Here is a 16,079-nt window from a genome sequence, read left to right as displayed (position 1 = left end):
GCCGCACTGTGAGAGGGTCAGTACTGAGGGAGTGCCACACTGTGGGAGGGTAAGTACTGAGGGAGTGCCACACTGTGGGAGGATCAGTACTGAGGGAGCGCCGCACTGTCGGAGGGTCAGTACTGAGGGAGTGCCGCACTGTGAGAGGGTCAGTACTGAGGGAGCGCCTCACTGTGGGAGGGTCAGTACTGAGGGAGCACCGCACTGTGGCAGGGTCAGTACTGAGGGAGCACCGCACTGTGGGAGGTTCAGTACTGAGGGAGCGCAGCACTGTCAGAGGGTCAGTGCTGAGGGAGCGCCTCACTGTGGGAGGGTCAGTACTGAGGGAGCACCGCACTGTGGCAGGGTCAGTACTGAGGGAGCACCGCACTGTGGGAGGTTCAGTACTGAGGGAGCGCAGCACTGTCAGAGGGTCAGTACTGAGGGAGCTCCGCACTGTAAGAGGGTCAGTACTGAGGGAGAGACGCACTGTCGGAGGGTCAGTACTGAGGGAGAGACGCACTGTCGGAGGGTCAGTACTGAGGTAGCCCCGCAGTGTCGGAGGGTCAGTACTGAGGGAGAGACGCACTGTCGGAGGGTCAGTACTGAGGGAGCTCCGCACTGTAAGAGGGTCAGTACTGAGGGAGAGACGCACTGTCGGAGGGTCAGTACTGAGGTAGCCCCGCAGTGTCGGAGGGTCAGTACTGAGGGAGCGGCGCACTGTGGGGCGGTCAGTACTGAGGGAGCGCCGCACTGTGGGAGGGTCAGTACTGAGGGAGCATCGCACTGTGGGGCGGTCAGTACTGAGGGAGCGCCGCACTGTCGGAGGGTCAGTACTGAGGGAATGACGCACTGTCGGAGGGTCAGTACTGAGGGAGCGCCGCACTGTCGGAGGGTCAGTACTGAGGGAGTGCCGCACTGTCGGAGGGTCAGTACTGAGGGAGCGGCGCACTGTGGGAGGGTCAGTACTGAGGGAGTGCCGCACAGTCAGAGGGGCAGTACTGAGGGAGCGCCGCACTGTCAGAGGGTCAGTACTGAGGGAACGCAGCACATTCGGAGGGTCAGTACTGAGGGAGTGCCGCACTGTGGGACGGTCAGTACTGAGGGAGCGCCGCACTGTCAGAGGGTCAGTACTGAGGGAACGCAGCACATTCGGAGGGTCAGTACTGAGGGAGCGCCGCACTGTCGGAGGGTCAGTACTGAGGAAGCGCCGCACTGTGGGAGGGTCAGTACTGAGGGAGCGGCGCACTGTGGGAGGGTCAGTACTGTGGGAGGGTCAGCACTGAGGGAGGGTCAGCACTGTCGGGAGGGTCAGCACTGTCGGGAGGGTCAGCACTGTCGGGAGGGTCAGCACTGTCGGGAGGGTCAGCACTGTCGAGGGTCAGCACTGTCGGAGGGTCAGCACTGTCGGAGGGTCAGCACTGTCGGAGGGTCAGCACTGTCGGAGGGTCAGCACTGTCGGAGGGTCAGCACTGTCGGAGGGTCAGCACTGTCGGAGGGTCAGCACTGTCGGAGGGTCAGCACTGTCGGAGGGTCAGCACTGTCGGAGGGTCAGCACTGTCGGAGGGTCAGCACTGTCGGAGGGTCAGCACTGTCGGAGGGTCAGCACTGTCGGAGGGTCAGCACTGTCGGAGGGTCAGCACTGTCGGAGGGTCAGCACTGTCGGAGGGTCAGCACTGTCGGAGGGTCAGCACTGTCGGAGGGTCAGCACTGTCGGAGGGTCAGCACTGTCGGAGGGTCAGCACTGTCGGAGGGTCAGCACTGTCGGAGGGTCAGCACTGTCGGAGGGTCAGCACTGTCGGAGGGTCAGCACTGTCGGAGGGTCAGCACTGTCGGAGGGTCAGCACTGTCGGAGGGTCAGCACTGAGGGAGCGCTGCACTGTCAGAGGGTCAGTGTTGAGGGAGCGCCGCACTGTCAGAGGGTCGGTGGTGAGGGAGCGCTGCACTGCGAGAGGGTCAGTACTGAGGGAGCACCGCACTGTTGGAGAGCCAGTACTGAGGGAGTTCCACACTGTGGTATGGTCAGTACTGAGGGAGCGTCGCACTGTCAGAGGGTCTGTGCTGAGGGAGCACCACACTGTCAGTGGTTCAGTGCTGAGGGAGCACCGCACTGTGGGAGGGTCAGTACTGAGAGAGTGCCGCACTGTGGGAAGGTCAGTACTGAGGGAGCGCCGCACTGTGGGAGGGTCAGTACTGAGAGAGCGCCGCACTGTGGGAAGGTCAGTACTGAGCGAGCACCGCACTGTCAGAGGTTCAGGACTGAGGGAGCACCGCACTGTCAGAGGTTCAGTACTGAGGGAGCGCCGCACTCTCAGAGGGTCAGTACTGAGGGAGCGCCGCACTGTGGGAGGGTCAGTGCTGAGGGAGCGCCGCACTGTCGGAGGGTCAGCATTGAGGGAGCACCGCACCGTGGGAGGGTCAGTACTGAGGGAGCACCGCACTGTGGGAAAGTCAGCACTGAGGGAGCACCGCACTGTGGGAGGGTCAGTACTGAGGGAAGGCCGCACTGTGGGAGGGGCAGTACTGAGGGAGCGTCGCACTGTCAGAGGGTCAGTGCTGAGGGAGCACCGCACTGTCAGAGGTTCAGTGCTGAGGGAGCACTGCACTGTGGGAGGATCAGTACTGAGAGAGCGCCGCACTGTGGGAGGGTCAGTGCTGAGGGAGCGCCGCACTGTAGGAAGGTCAGCACTGACAGAGCGCCGCAGTGTCAGAGGGTCAGTACTGAGGGAGCGCCGCACTGTGGGAGGGTCAGTGCTGAGGGAGCGCCGCACTGTAGGAAGGTCAGCACTGACAGAGCGCCGCAGTGTCAGAGGGTCAGTACTGAGGGAGCGCCGCACTGTGGGAGGGTCAGTGCTGAGGGAGCGCCGTACTGTGGGAAGGTCAGTGCTGAGGGAGCACCGCACTGTGGGAGGGTCAGTACTGAGGGAGCTCCGCACTGTTGAGGGTCAGTGCTGAGGGCGCGCCACACTGTGGGAAGGTCAGTGCTGAGGGAGCACCGCACTGAGGGAAGGTCAGCACTGAGCGAGCGCCGCAGTGTCAGAGAGTCAGTACTGAGGGAGCGCCGCACTGTTGGAGGGCCAGTACTGAGGGAGTTCCACACTGTGGGATGGTCAGTACTGAGGGAGCGTCGCACTGTCAGAGGGTCAGTGCTGAGGGAGCACCGCACTGTGGGAGGGTCAGTACAGAGAGAGCGCCGCACTGTGGGAAGATCAATGCTGAGGGAGCGCCGCACTGTGGGAGGGTCAGTACTGAGAGAGCGCCGCACTGTGGGAAGGTCAGTACTGAGGGAGCGCCGCACTGTGGGAGGGTCAGTACTGAGAGAGCGCCGCACTGTGGGAGGGTCAGTGCTGAGGGAGCACCGCACTGTTTGAGGGTCAGTACTGAGGGAGCGCCGCACAGTGGGAGAGTCAGTACTGAGGGAGCACCGCACTGTCAAGAGGTTCAGTGCTGAGGGAGCGCCGCACTGTCATAGGTTCAGTGCTGAGGGAGAGCCGCACTGTGGGAGGGTCAGTACCGAGGGAGCGCCGCACTGTGGGAGAGTCAGCACGGAGAGAGCGCCGCAGTGTCAGTGGGTCAGTACTGAGGGAGCACCGCACTGTCAGAGGTTCAGTGCTGAGGGAGCGCCGCACTGTCATAGGTTCAGTGCTGAGGGAGAGCCGCACTGTCGGGGGGTCAGTACCGAGGGAGCGCCGCACAGTGGGAGAGTCAGCGCTGAGGGAGCGCCGCACTGTGGGAGGGTCAGTACTGAGGGAGCGCCGCACTGTCGGAGGGTCAGCACTGAGGGAGCGCCGCACTGTGGGAGGGTCAGTAGTGAGTGAGCACCGCACTGTCGGCGGGTCAGTACTGAGGGAGTTCAGCACTGTGGGAGGGTCAGTACTGAGGGAGCGTCGCACTGTCAGAGGGTCAGTGCTGAGGGAGCACCGCACTGTCAGAGGTTCAGTGCTGAGGGAGCACCGCACTGCGGGAGGGTCAGTGCTGAGAGAGCGCCGCACTGTGGGAAGGTCAGTGCTGAGGGAGCGCCGCACCTTGGGAAGGTCAGTGCTGAGGGAGCGCCGCACTGTGGGAGGGTCAGTGCTGAGGGAGCGCCGCACTGTGGGAAGGTCAGCACTGAGAGAGCGCCGCAGTGTCAGAGGGTCAGTACTGAGGGAGCGCCGCACTGTGGGAGGGTCAGTGCTGAGGGAGCGCCGCACTGTGGGAAGGTCAGTGCTGAGGGAACACCGCACTGTGGGAGGGTCAGTACTGAGGGAGCTCCGCACTGTTGAGGGTCAGTGCTGAGGGCGCGCCGCACTGTGGGAAGGTCAGTGCTGAGGGAGCACCGCACTGTGGGAAGGTCAGTACTGAGGGAGTGCCGCACTGTCGGAGGGTCAGTGCTGAGGGAGTGCCGCACTGTGGGAAGGTCAGTGCTGAGAGAGCGCCGCACTATCGGAGGGTCAGTGCTGAGAGAGCGCCGCACTGTGGGAGGGTCAGTACTGAGGGAGTGCCGCACTGTCGGAGGGTCAGTGCTGAGGGAGTGCCGTACTGTGGGAAGGTCAGTGCTGAGGGAGCACCGCACTGTCGGAGGGTCAGTGCTGAGGGAGCACTGCACTGTCGGAGGGTCAGCACTGTCGGAGGGTCAGCACTGTCGGAGGGTCAGCACTGTCGGAGGGTCAGCACTGTCGGAGGGTCAGCACTGTCGGAGGGTCAGCACTGTCGGAGGGTCAGCACTGTCGGAGGGTCAGCACTGTCGGAGGGTCAGCACTGTCGGAGGGTCAGCACTGTCGGAGGGTCAGCACTGTCGGAGGGTCAGCACTGAGGGAGCGCTGCACTGTCAGAGGGTCAGTGTTGAGGGAGCGCCGCACTGTCAGAGGGTCGGTGGTGAGGGAGCGCTGCACTGCGAGAGGGTCAGTACTGAGGGAGCACCGCACTGTTGGAGGGCCAGTACTGAGGGAGTTCCACACTGTGGTATGGTCAGTACTGAGGGAGCGTCGCACTGTCAGAGGGTCTGTGCTGAGGGAGCACCACACTGTCAGAGGTTCAGTGCTGAGGGAGCACCGCACTGTGGGAGGGTCAGTACTGAGAGAGTGCCGCACTGTGGGAAGGTCAGTACTGAGGGAGCGCCGCACTGTGGGAGGGTCAGTACTGAGAGAGCGCCGCACTGTGGGAAGGTCAGTACTGAGCGAGCACCGCACTGTCAGAGGTTCAGGACTGAGGGAGCACCGCACTGTCAGAGGTTCAGTACTGAGGGAGCGCCGCACTCTCAGAGGGTCAGTACTGAGGGAGCGCCGCACTGTGGGAGGGTCAGTGCTGAGGGAGCGCCGCACTGTCGGAGGGTCAGCATTGAGGGAGCACCGCACCGTGGGAGGGTCAGTACTGAGGGAGCACCGCACTGTGGGAAAGTCAGCACTGAGGGAGCACCGCACTGTGGGAGGGTCAGTACTGAGGGAAGGCCGCACTGTGGGAGGGGCAGTACTGAGTGAGCACCGCACTGTCGGAGGGTCAATACTGAGGGAGTTCCGCACTGTGGGAGGGTCAATACTGAGGGAGCGTCGCACTGTCAGAGGGTCAGTGCTGAGGGAGCACCGCACTGTCAGAGGTTCAGTGCTGAGGGAGCACTGCACTGTGGGAGGATCAGTACTGAGAGAGCGCCGCACTGTGGGAGGGTCAGTGCTGAGGGAGCGCCGCACTGTAGGAAGGTCAGCACTGACAGAGCGCCGCAGTGTCAGAGGGTCAGTACTGAGGGAGCGCCGCACTGTGGGAGGGTCAGTGCTGAGGGAGCGCCGCACTGTAGGAAGGTCAGCACTGACAGAGCGCCGCAGTGTCAGAGGGTCAGTACTGAGGGAGCGCCGCACTGTGGGAGGGTCAGTGCTGAGGGAGCGCCGTACTGTGGGAAGGTCAGTGCTGAGGGAGCACCGCACTGTGGGAGGGTCAGTACTGAGGGAGCTCCGCACTGTTGAGGGTCAGTGCTGAGGGCGCGCCGCACTGTGGGAAGGTCAGTGCTGAGGGAGCACCGCACTGAGGGAAGGTCAGCACTGAGCGAGTGCCGCAGTGTCAGAGAGTCAGTACTGAGGGAGCGCCGCACTGTTGGAGGACCAGTACTGAGGGAGTTCCACACTGTGGGATGGTCAGTACTGAGGGAGCGTCGCACTGTCAGAGGGTCAGTGCTGAGGGAGCACCGCACTGTGGGAGGGTCAGTACAGTGAGAGCGCCGCACTGTGGGAAGATCAATGCTGAGGGAGCGCCGCACTGTGGGAGGGTCAGTACTGAGAGAGCGCCGCACTGTGGGAAGGTCAGTACTGAGGGAGCGCCGCACTGTGGGAGGGTCAGTACTGAGAGAGCGCCGCACTGTGGGAGGGTCAGTGCTGAGGGAGCACCGCACTGTTTGAGGGTCAGTACTGAGGGAGCGCCGCACAGTGGGAGAGTCAGTACTGAGGGAGCACCGCACTGTCAGAGGTTCAGTGCTGAGGGAGCGCCGCACTGTCATAGGTTCAGTGCTGAGGGAGAGCCGCACTGTCGGAGGGTCAGTACCGAGGGAGCGCCGCACTGTGGGAGAGTCAGCACTGAGAGAGCGCCGCAGTGTCAGTGGGTCAGTACTGAGGGAGCACCGCACTGTCAGAGGTTCAGTGCTGAGGGAGCGCCGCACTGTCATAGGTTCAGTGCTGAGGGAGAGCCGCACTGTCGGAGGGTCAGTACCGAGGGAGCGCCGCACAGTGGGAGAGTCAGTACTGAGGGAGCACCGCACTGTCAGAGGTTCAGTGCTGAGGGAGCGCCGCACTGTCATAGGTTCAGTGCTGAGGGAGAGCCGCACTGTCGGAGGGTCAGTACCGAGGGAGCGCCGCACTGTGGGAGAGTCAGCACTGAGAGAGCGCCGCAGTGTCAGTGGGTCAGTACTGAGGGAAGCACCGCACTGTGGGAGGGTCAGCACTGAGAGAGCGCCGCACTGTCAGAGGGTCAGCGCTGAGGGAGCGCCGCACTGTGGGAGGGTCAGTACTGAGGGAGCGCCGCACTGTCGGAGGGTCAGCACTGAGGGAGCGCCGCACTGTGGGAGGGTCAGTAGTGAGTGAGCACCGCACTGTCGGCGGGTCAGTACTGAGGGAGTTCAGCACTGTGGGAGGGTCAGTACTGAGGGAGCGTCGCACTGTCAGAGGGTCAGTGCTGAGGGAGCACCGCACTGTCAGAGGTTCAGTGCTGAGGGAGCACCGCACTGCGGGAGGGTCAGTACTGAGAGAGCGCCGCACTGTGGGAAGGTCAGTGCTGAGGGAGCGCCGCACCTTGGGAAGGTCAGTGCTGAGGGAGCGCCGCACTGTGGGAGGGTCAGTGCTGAGGGAGCGCCGCACTGTGGGAAGGTCAGCACTGAGAGAGCGCCGCAGTGTCAGAGGGTCAGTACTGAGGGAGCGCCGCACTGTGGGAGGGTCAGTGCTGAGGGAGCGCCGCACTGTGGGAAGGTCAGTGCTGAGGGAACACCGCACTGTGGGAGGGTCAGTACTGAGGGAGCTCCGCACTGTTGAGGGTCAGTGCTGAGGGCGCGCCGCACTGTGGGAAGGTCAGTGCTGAGGGAGCACCGCACTGAGGGAAGGTCAGCACTGAGCGAGCGCCGCAGTGTCAGAGGGTCAGTACTGAGGGAGCGCCGCACTGTGGGAGGGTCAGTGCTGAGGGCGCGCCGCACTGTGGGAGGGTCAGTGCTGATGGAGCACCGCATTGTGGGAGGGTCAGTGCTGATGGAGCACCGCACTGTGGGAGTGTCAGTGCTGATGGAGCACCGCACTGTGGGAGGGTCAGTGCTCAGAGAGCGCCGCACTGTGGGAAGGTCAGTGCTGAGAGAGCGCCGCACTGTGGGAGGGTCAGTGCTGATGGAGCACCGCACTGTGGGAAGGTCAGTACTGAGGGAGTGCCGCACTGTCGGAGGGTCAGTGCTGAGGGAGTGCCGCACTGTGGGAAGGTCAGTGCTGAGAGAGCGCCGCACTATCGGAGGGTCAGTGCTGAGAGAGCGCCGCACTGTGGGAGGGTCAGTACTGAGGGAGTGCCGCACTGTCGGAGGGTCAGTGCTGAGGGAGTGCCGCACTGTCGGAGGGTCAGTGCTGAGGGAGCACTGCACTGTCGGAGGGTCAGTGCTGAGGGAGCACTGCACTGTCGGAGGGTCAGTGCTGAGGGAGCACTGCACTGTCGGAGGGTCAGTGCTGAGGGAGCGCTGCACTGTCGGAGGGTCAGTGCTGAGGGAGCGCTGCACTGTCGGAGGGTCAGTACTGAGGGAGCGTCGCACTGTCGGAGGGTCAGTGCTGAGGGAGCACTGCACTGTCGGAGGGTCAGTACTGAGGGAGCTTCGCACTGTCGGAGGGTCAGCACTGAGAGAGTGCCGCAGTGTCAGTGGGTCAGCAGCCGGGCAGACGGACTGACACGGAAGCAATCGATGACTCACCTTCTGGTAGGAATTTGCTGGATTCTGGCTGGACACCGGGCTGTGGATTAGACCCGGTTTGGCGAGCCTCATGCTCTGCATCTGGGCGGGGCTGGGTGCGATGACTCGGTGGGACATGAGAAGCTGCGGCAGGGTGCTGTTGGGCACTGACCTGATCACCGGATGACCCTGCTCGAGAAGACAAGACACAAGAGGAGCTGGAATTATTCAAACTGACCGGCAGCGACAAAGGCAGAGAACGCAGGACTGTGTACCCCCTCCATTTAACTCAGGGGGAAGGAGAGAGAACCAGAGCATGGGGAAGGATGCAGGACCAGGGGACACACTGAGGAGGAATATCGTCACTCACAGGCTGCTGAATCTACCCCCGAGTGGACTGTAGGAGGCTCAGCCATTCAGTGTGTTCAAGGCAGAGATCGCCGCTGGATTCCTGGACATTCATTATACCAAGTTCTATGGGGACAGTGGCAATGATGGCCCAGGGAGTAGGTGGGACCAGCAATGATCGAATGGCGCGGCAGGCTCGATGGGCCGAATGGCCTTCTCCTGCTTGGCTGTTGCTCTGGACAGCAGTGCAGTGCTCAGGCCAGGCGGCCTGTTCCCGAGCTGTGCCCACAGCGCGAGTTACTCGGGGCAAACACAATGCAATTCGTCAGCAAACCCCATCCCCAAAGAAAAGAAACTCCCATGGGGGGCAAACAACCTTGCTTTGAGAGGCAGAGCGGGGGAGGCAGAGCGGGGGAGGCAGAGCGGGGGAGGCAGAGCGGGGAGGCAGAGCGGGGGAGGCAGAGCGGGGGAGGCAGAGCGGGGGAGGCAGAGCGGGGGAGGCAGAGCGGGGGAGGCAGAGCGGGGAGGCAGAGCGGGGGAGGCAGAGCGGGGAGGCAGAGCGGGGGAGGCAGAGCGGGGGAGGCAGAGCGGGGGAGGCAGAGCGGGGGAGGCAGAGCGGGGGAGGCAGAGCGGGGGAGGCAGAGCGGGGGAGGCAGAGTGGGAGAGGCAGAGTGGGGGAGGCAGAGTGGGAGAGACAGAGTGGGAGAGGCAGAGTGGGGGAGAGAGACAGAGAGAAACAGAGAGAGAGAGACAGAGACAGACAGAGAGGGACAGACAGAGAGGGACAGACAGAGAGGGAGACAGACAGAGAGGGAGACAGAGACAGAGTGTGACAGACAGGGCGACAGACAGGGCGACAGACAGGGCGACAGACAGAGAGTGACACACAGAGAGTGACACACAGAGAGCGACACACAGACAGACAGAGAGACACAGACAGAGACAGACAGAGAGACACAGAAAGAGAGCGAGAGACACACACAGACGGAGAGAGATACACACAGACGGAGAGACACACAGACCGAGAGAGAGAGACAGAGTGAGAGAGGGAGAGAGACAGACAGAGACACAGAGAGAGAGAGAGAGACAGAGAGAGACACAGAGACAGACAGAGGGAGAGTTACAGACAGGGAGACACACAGACAGAGACAGAGAGAGAGACACACAGACAGACAGAGAGACACTCACAAAGACAGAGAGAGACAGACTGACAGCCAGAGAGACACACACAGGCAGAGAGAGACAGACAGACAGAGAGAGAGAGAGAGAGAGAGTCACAGAGAGACACACAGAGAGACACACAGAGAGACACACAGAGAGACACACAGAGAGACAGATGGACAGAAAGAGACAGACAGACACACAGACAGAGAGACACACAGACAGAGAGACACACACAGGCAGACAGAGAGACACATAGAAAGACAGAGAGACACGCACACAGAGAGAGAGACACACAGACAGAGACACACACAGACAGAGACACACATCGAGAGAGGGACAGACAGACACACAGACAGAGAGACACACACAGACAGAGAGAGACACACAGACAGAGAGAGACACACAGACAGAGGGAGGGACAGACAAGACACACACACACAGAGACACGCACGCACACAGACACAGATAGGGAGAGACACACACAGATAGAGAGAGACAGACAGAGAGACACAGACAGAGAGAGAGAGAGAGAGACACACACACAGACGGATAGAGATACACACAGACGGAGAGACACACAGACCGGGAGAGAGAGACACAGACCGAGAGCGAGAGACACAGACCGAGAGCGAGAGACACAGACCGAGAGCGAGAGACACAGACCGAGAGAGACACACAGACCGAGAGAGAGACACACAGACCGAGAGAGAGACAGAGAGAGAGAGAGACAGAGAGAGACACAGAGACAGACAGAGGGAGAGAGACAGACGGAGGGAGAGAGACAGACGGAGGGAGAGAGACAGACAGAGGGAGAGAGACAGACAGAGGGAGAGAGAGAGACGCAGACAGACAGAGAGACACACACAAAGAGACACACACAGGCAGACAGACAGAAAGACCCAGAGAGACAGACGGACAGAAAGAGACAGACAGACACACAGGCAGACAGAGAGACACATAGAAAGACAGAGAGACACACACACACACAGACAGAGACACACACAGACAGAGACACACACACAGAGAAGGACAGACAGACACACAGACAGAGACACACACAGACAGAGAGACACACACAGACAGAGAGAGACACACAGACAGAGAGAGACACACAGACAGAGAGAGACACACAGCCAGAGTGACACACAGACAGACGGAAAGACACAGACAGAGGGAGGGACAGACAAGACACACACACAGACAGTGAGAGACACACACACACAGACACGCACGCACACAGAGACACAGATAGAGAGAGAGACACACACACACACACACACACACACAAACACACACACAAACACACACACACACAGACAGAGACACACACACAGACAGAGAGAGACACATGCAGACAGAGAGAGGCACATGCAGACAGAGAGAGGCAGGGAGAGAGACACACAGACAGAGAGAGAGAGAGAGACACACACAGACAGACACAGACAGAGACAGACACACACACACAGACAGAGACAGACGCACTCACAGACAGAGAGGCACACACAGACAGACTGAGAGAGACACACACACAGACTGAGAGAGACACACGCACAGACAGAGAGAGGCACACACAGACAGACTGAGAGAGACACACAGACAGACTGAGAGAGACACACGCACAGACTGAGAGAGACACACACACAGACTGAGAGACACACACACAGAGAGAGGCACCCAGACTGAGAGAGACACCCAGACTAAGAGAGACACTCAGACTGACAGAGACATACACAGACTGAGAGAGACACCCAGACTGAGAGAGAGACACAAACAGAGAGAGACACACACAGACAGAGAGAGAGAGACACACAGACTGAGAGAGAGACACACAGACTGAGAGAGAGACACACACTCAGAGAGACACACCCAGACGGAGACACACAAAGACGGAGAGACACAAAGACTGAGACACAAAGACTGAGAGACACAAAGACTGAGAGAGAGACACACACAGACAGACACACACACACACACAGACAGACACACACACACACACACACACACACAGACTGAGAGAGACACACACACAGACTGAGAGAGAGACACACAGACTGAGAGTGAGACACACACACAGACTGAGAGAGACACACACACAGACTGAGAGACACACACACACAGACTGAGAGACACACACACACAGACTGAGAGACACACACACACAGACTGAGAGACACACACACACAGAGAGCGACACACACAGAGAGCCACACACACAGAGAGCCACACACACAGAGAGCCACACACACAGAGAGCGACACACACACAGACTGAGAGAGACACACACACAGACTGAGAGAGACACACACACAGACTGAGAGAGACACACAGACTGAGACAGACACACACAGTCTGAGAGACATACCCAGACTGAGAGAGACACACACACAGACTGAGAGACATACCCAGACTGAGAGACACACACAGACTGAGAGAGACACACAGACTGAGAGAGACACACAGACTGAGAGAGACACACAGACTGAGAGAGACGCACACACAGAGAGAGACACACAGAGAGAGACACCCAGACTGAGAGAGACACCCAGACTGAGAGAGGCACACAGACTGAGAGAGACACACAGACTGAGAGAGACACACACAGACAGAGAGAGACACACACAGACTGAGAGACAGACACACAGACTGAGAGAGAGACACAAACAGAGAGAGACACACACAGACTGAGAGAGACACACACAGACAGAGAGACACAGACTGAGAGAGACACACAGACTGAGAGAGACACACACAGACAGAGAGAGACACACACAGACTGAGAGACAGACACACAGACTGAGAGACAGACACACAGACTGAGAGAGACACACACAGACGGAGAGAAACACAGTCAGTCTGAGAGAGAGACGCACACAGACTGAGAGAGAGACACACACAGACTGAGAGAGACACACAGACTGAGAGAGACACACACAGACAGAGAGAGACACACACAGACTGAGAGAAACACAGACTGAGAGAGAGAAACACACACTGAGAGAGAGACACACCCAGACGGAGAGACACAAAGACTGAGAGACACAAAGACTGAGAGACACAAAGACTGAGAGACACAAAGACTGAGAGACACAAAGACTGAGAGACACACAGACTGAGAGAGGCACACACAGACTGAGAGAGACACACACAGACTGAGAGAGACACACACAGACTGAGACAGACATACAGACTGAGAGAGGCACACAGACTGAGAGAGACACACAGACTGAGAGAGACACACACAGACGGAGAGAAACACACAGTCACAGTCTGAGAGAGAGACGCACACAGACTGAGAGAGACACACACAGACAGAGAGAGACACACACAGACAGGGAGAGACACACACAGACAGGGAGAGACACCTAGACTGAGAGAGACACCCAGACTGAGAGAGACACCCAGACTGAGAGAGACACATACTGAGAGAGAGACACACAGACTGAGAGAGACACAGACTGAGACACAGACTTAGAGAGACATACAGACAGATAGACACACAGACTGAGAGCGACACACACAGAGTGACACACACACAGAGCAACACACACAGAGAGCGACACACAGAGAGCGACACACACAGAGAGCGACACACACAGAGAGCGACACACACAGAGAGCGACACACAGAGCGACACACACAGAGCGACACACACAGAGCGACACACACAGAGCGACACACACAGAGCGACACACACAGAGCGACACACACAGAGCGACACACACAGAGCGACACACACAGAGCGACACACACAGAGCGACACACACAGAGCGACACACACAGAGCGACACACACAGAGCGACACACACAGAGAGCGACACACACAGAGAGCGACACACACAGAGAGCGACACACACAGAGAGCGACACACACAGAGAGCGACACACACAGAGAGCGACACACACAGAGAGCGACACACACAGAGAGCGACACACACAGAGCGACACACACAGAGAGCGACACACACAGAGAGCGACACACACAGAGAGCGACACACACAGAGAGCGACACACACAGAGAGCGACACACACAGAGAGCGACACACACAGAGAGCGACACACACAGAGAGCGACACACACAGAGAGCGACACACACAGAGAGCGACACACACAGAGAGCGACACACACAGAGAGCGACACACACAGAGAGCGACACACACAGAGAGCGACACACACAGACTGAGAGCGACACACACAGACGGACAGAAACACAGTCAGAGAGAGAGAGAGACACACACAGACTGAGAGAGAGACACACACAGACTGAGAGAGACACACACACAGACTGAGAGAGACACACACACAGACTGAGAGAGACACACAGACAGAGAGACACACAGACTGAGAGAGACACACAAAGTCTGAGAGAGAGAGACACACACAGACTGAGAGAGACACACACACAGACTGAGAGACATACCCAGACTGAGAGTGACACACTCAGACTGAGTGAGACACACACACACACACACAGAGACACACACACAGAGAGAGACACACAGACTGAGAGAGACACACAGACTGAGAGAGACACACAGACTGAGAGAGACACACACAAACTGAGAGAGACACACAGACTGAGAGAGACACACACAGACTGAGAGAGACACACAGTCTGAGAGAGACACACAGTCTGAGAGAGACACACAGTCTGAGAGAGACACACAGACTGAGAGACACACAGACTGAGAGAGACGCACAGACTGAGAGAGACACAGACTTAGAGAGACATACAGACAGATAGACACACACACAGAGAGCGACACACACAGAGAGCGACACACACAGAGAGCGACACACACAGAGAGCGACACACACAGAGAGCGACACACACAGAGAGCGACACACACAGAGCGACACACACAGACAGGGAGAGACACACACAGACAGGGAGAGACACCTAGACTGAGAGAGACACCCAGACTGAGAGAGACACCCAGACTGAGAGAGACACATACTGAGAGAGAGACACACAGACTGAACGAGACACACAGACTGAGAGAGACACACAGAGACTGAGAGAGACACACACAGTCTGAGAGACACACACAGACAGAGAGACACACACAGACAGAGAGACACACACAGACAGAGAGACACACACAGACAGAGAGACACACACAGACAGAGAGACACACACAGACTGAGAGAGACACACAGACTGAGAGAGACACACACAGACTGAGAGAGACACACAGAGACTGAGAGAGACACACACAGTCTGAGAGACACACACAGACAGAGAGACACACACAGACTGAGAGAGACACACAGACTGAGAGAGACACACAGACTGTGAGACACACACAGACTGAGAGAGACACACAGACTGAGAGAGACACACACAGACTGAGAGTGACACACACAGACTGAGAGAGACACACAGACTGTGAGACACACACAGACTGAGAGAGACACACACAGACTGAGAGAGACACACAGAGACTGAGAGAGACACACACAGTCTGAGAGACACACACAGACAGAGAGACACACACAGACTGAGAGAGACACACAGACTGTGAGACACACACAGACTGAGAGAGACACACAGACTGAGAGAGACACACAGACTGAGAGAGACACACAGACTGAGAGAGACACACACAGACTGAGAGAGACACACACAGACTGAGAGAGACACACACACAGACAGAGAGACACACAGAGAGAGACACCCAGACTGAGAGAGACACCCAGACTGAGAGAGACACCCAGACTGAGAGAGACACCCAGACTGAGAGTGACACACACAGACTGAGCGACACACACAGAGAGCGACACACACAGAGAGCGACACACACAGAGAGCGACACACACAGAGAGCGACACACACAGAGAGCGACACACACAGAGAGCGACACACAGAGAGCGACACACAGAGAGCGACACACAGAGAGCGACACACAGAGAGCGACACACACAGAGAGCGACACACACAGAGAGCGACACACACAGAGAGCGACACACACAGAGAGCGACACACACAGAGAGCGACACACACAGAGAGCGACACACACAGAGAGCGACACACACAGAGAGCGACACACACAGACTGACAGAGACACACACAGACGGCGAGAAACACAGTCAGTCTGAGAGAGAGACGCACACAGACTGAGAGAGAGACACACACAGACTGAGAGAGACACACACACAGACTGAGAGAGACACAAACAGAGAGAGACACACACAGACTGAGAGAGACACACACAGACTGA

The 16,079-nt window shown here is 58.7% G+C and overlaps 1 protein-coding gene across 3 annotated transcripts in view; it reads right to left on the bottom strand.

Moving 5' to 3' along the window:
- Positions 1 to 16,079, bottom strand: part of gatad2b (GATA zinc finger domain containing 2B) — a 97,755-nt gene that overhangs the window by 13,918 nt on the left and 67,758 nt on the right. For all 3 annotated transcript variants that reach the window (XM_072490549.1, XM_072490551.1, XM_072490550.1), the window contains exon 5: positions 8,372 to 8,539. In XM_072490549.1, coding sequence (XP_072346650.1) covers positions 8,372 to 8,539 — 168 coding nt within the window. The remainder of the gene's footprint in view (positions 1 to 8,371; positions 8,540 to 16,079) is intronic.

Source organism: Scyliorhinus torazame, chromosome 26 (genome assembly GCF_047496885.1).
Source record: "Scyliorhinus torazame isolate Kashiwa2021f chromosome 26, sScyTor2.1, whole genome shotgun sequence".
NCBI lineage: Eukaryota > Metazoa > Chordata > Chondrichthyes > Carcharhiniformes > Scyliorhinidae > Scyliorhinus > Scyliorhinus torazame.
This window is presented reverse-complemented; position numbering and strand designations above follow the sequence as displayed.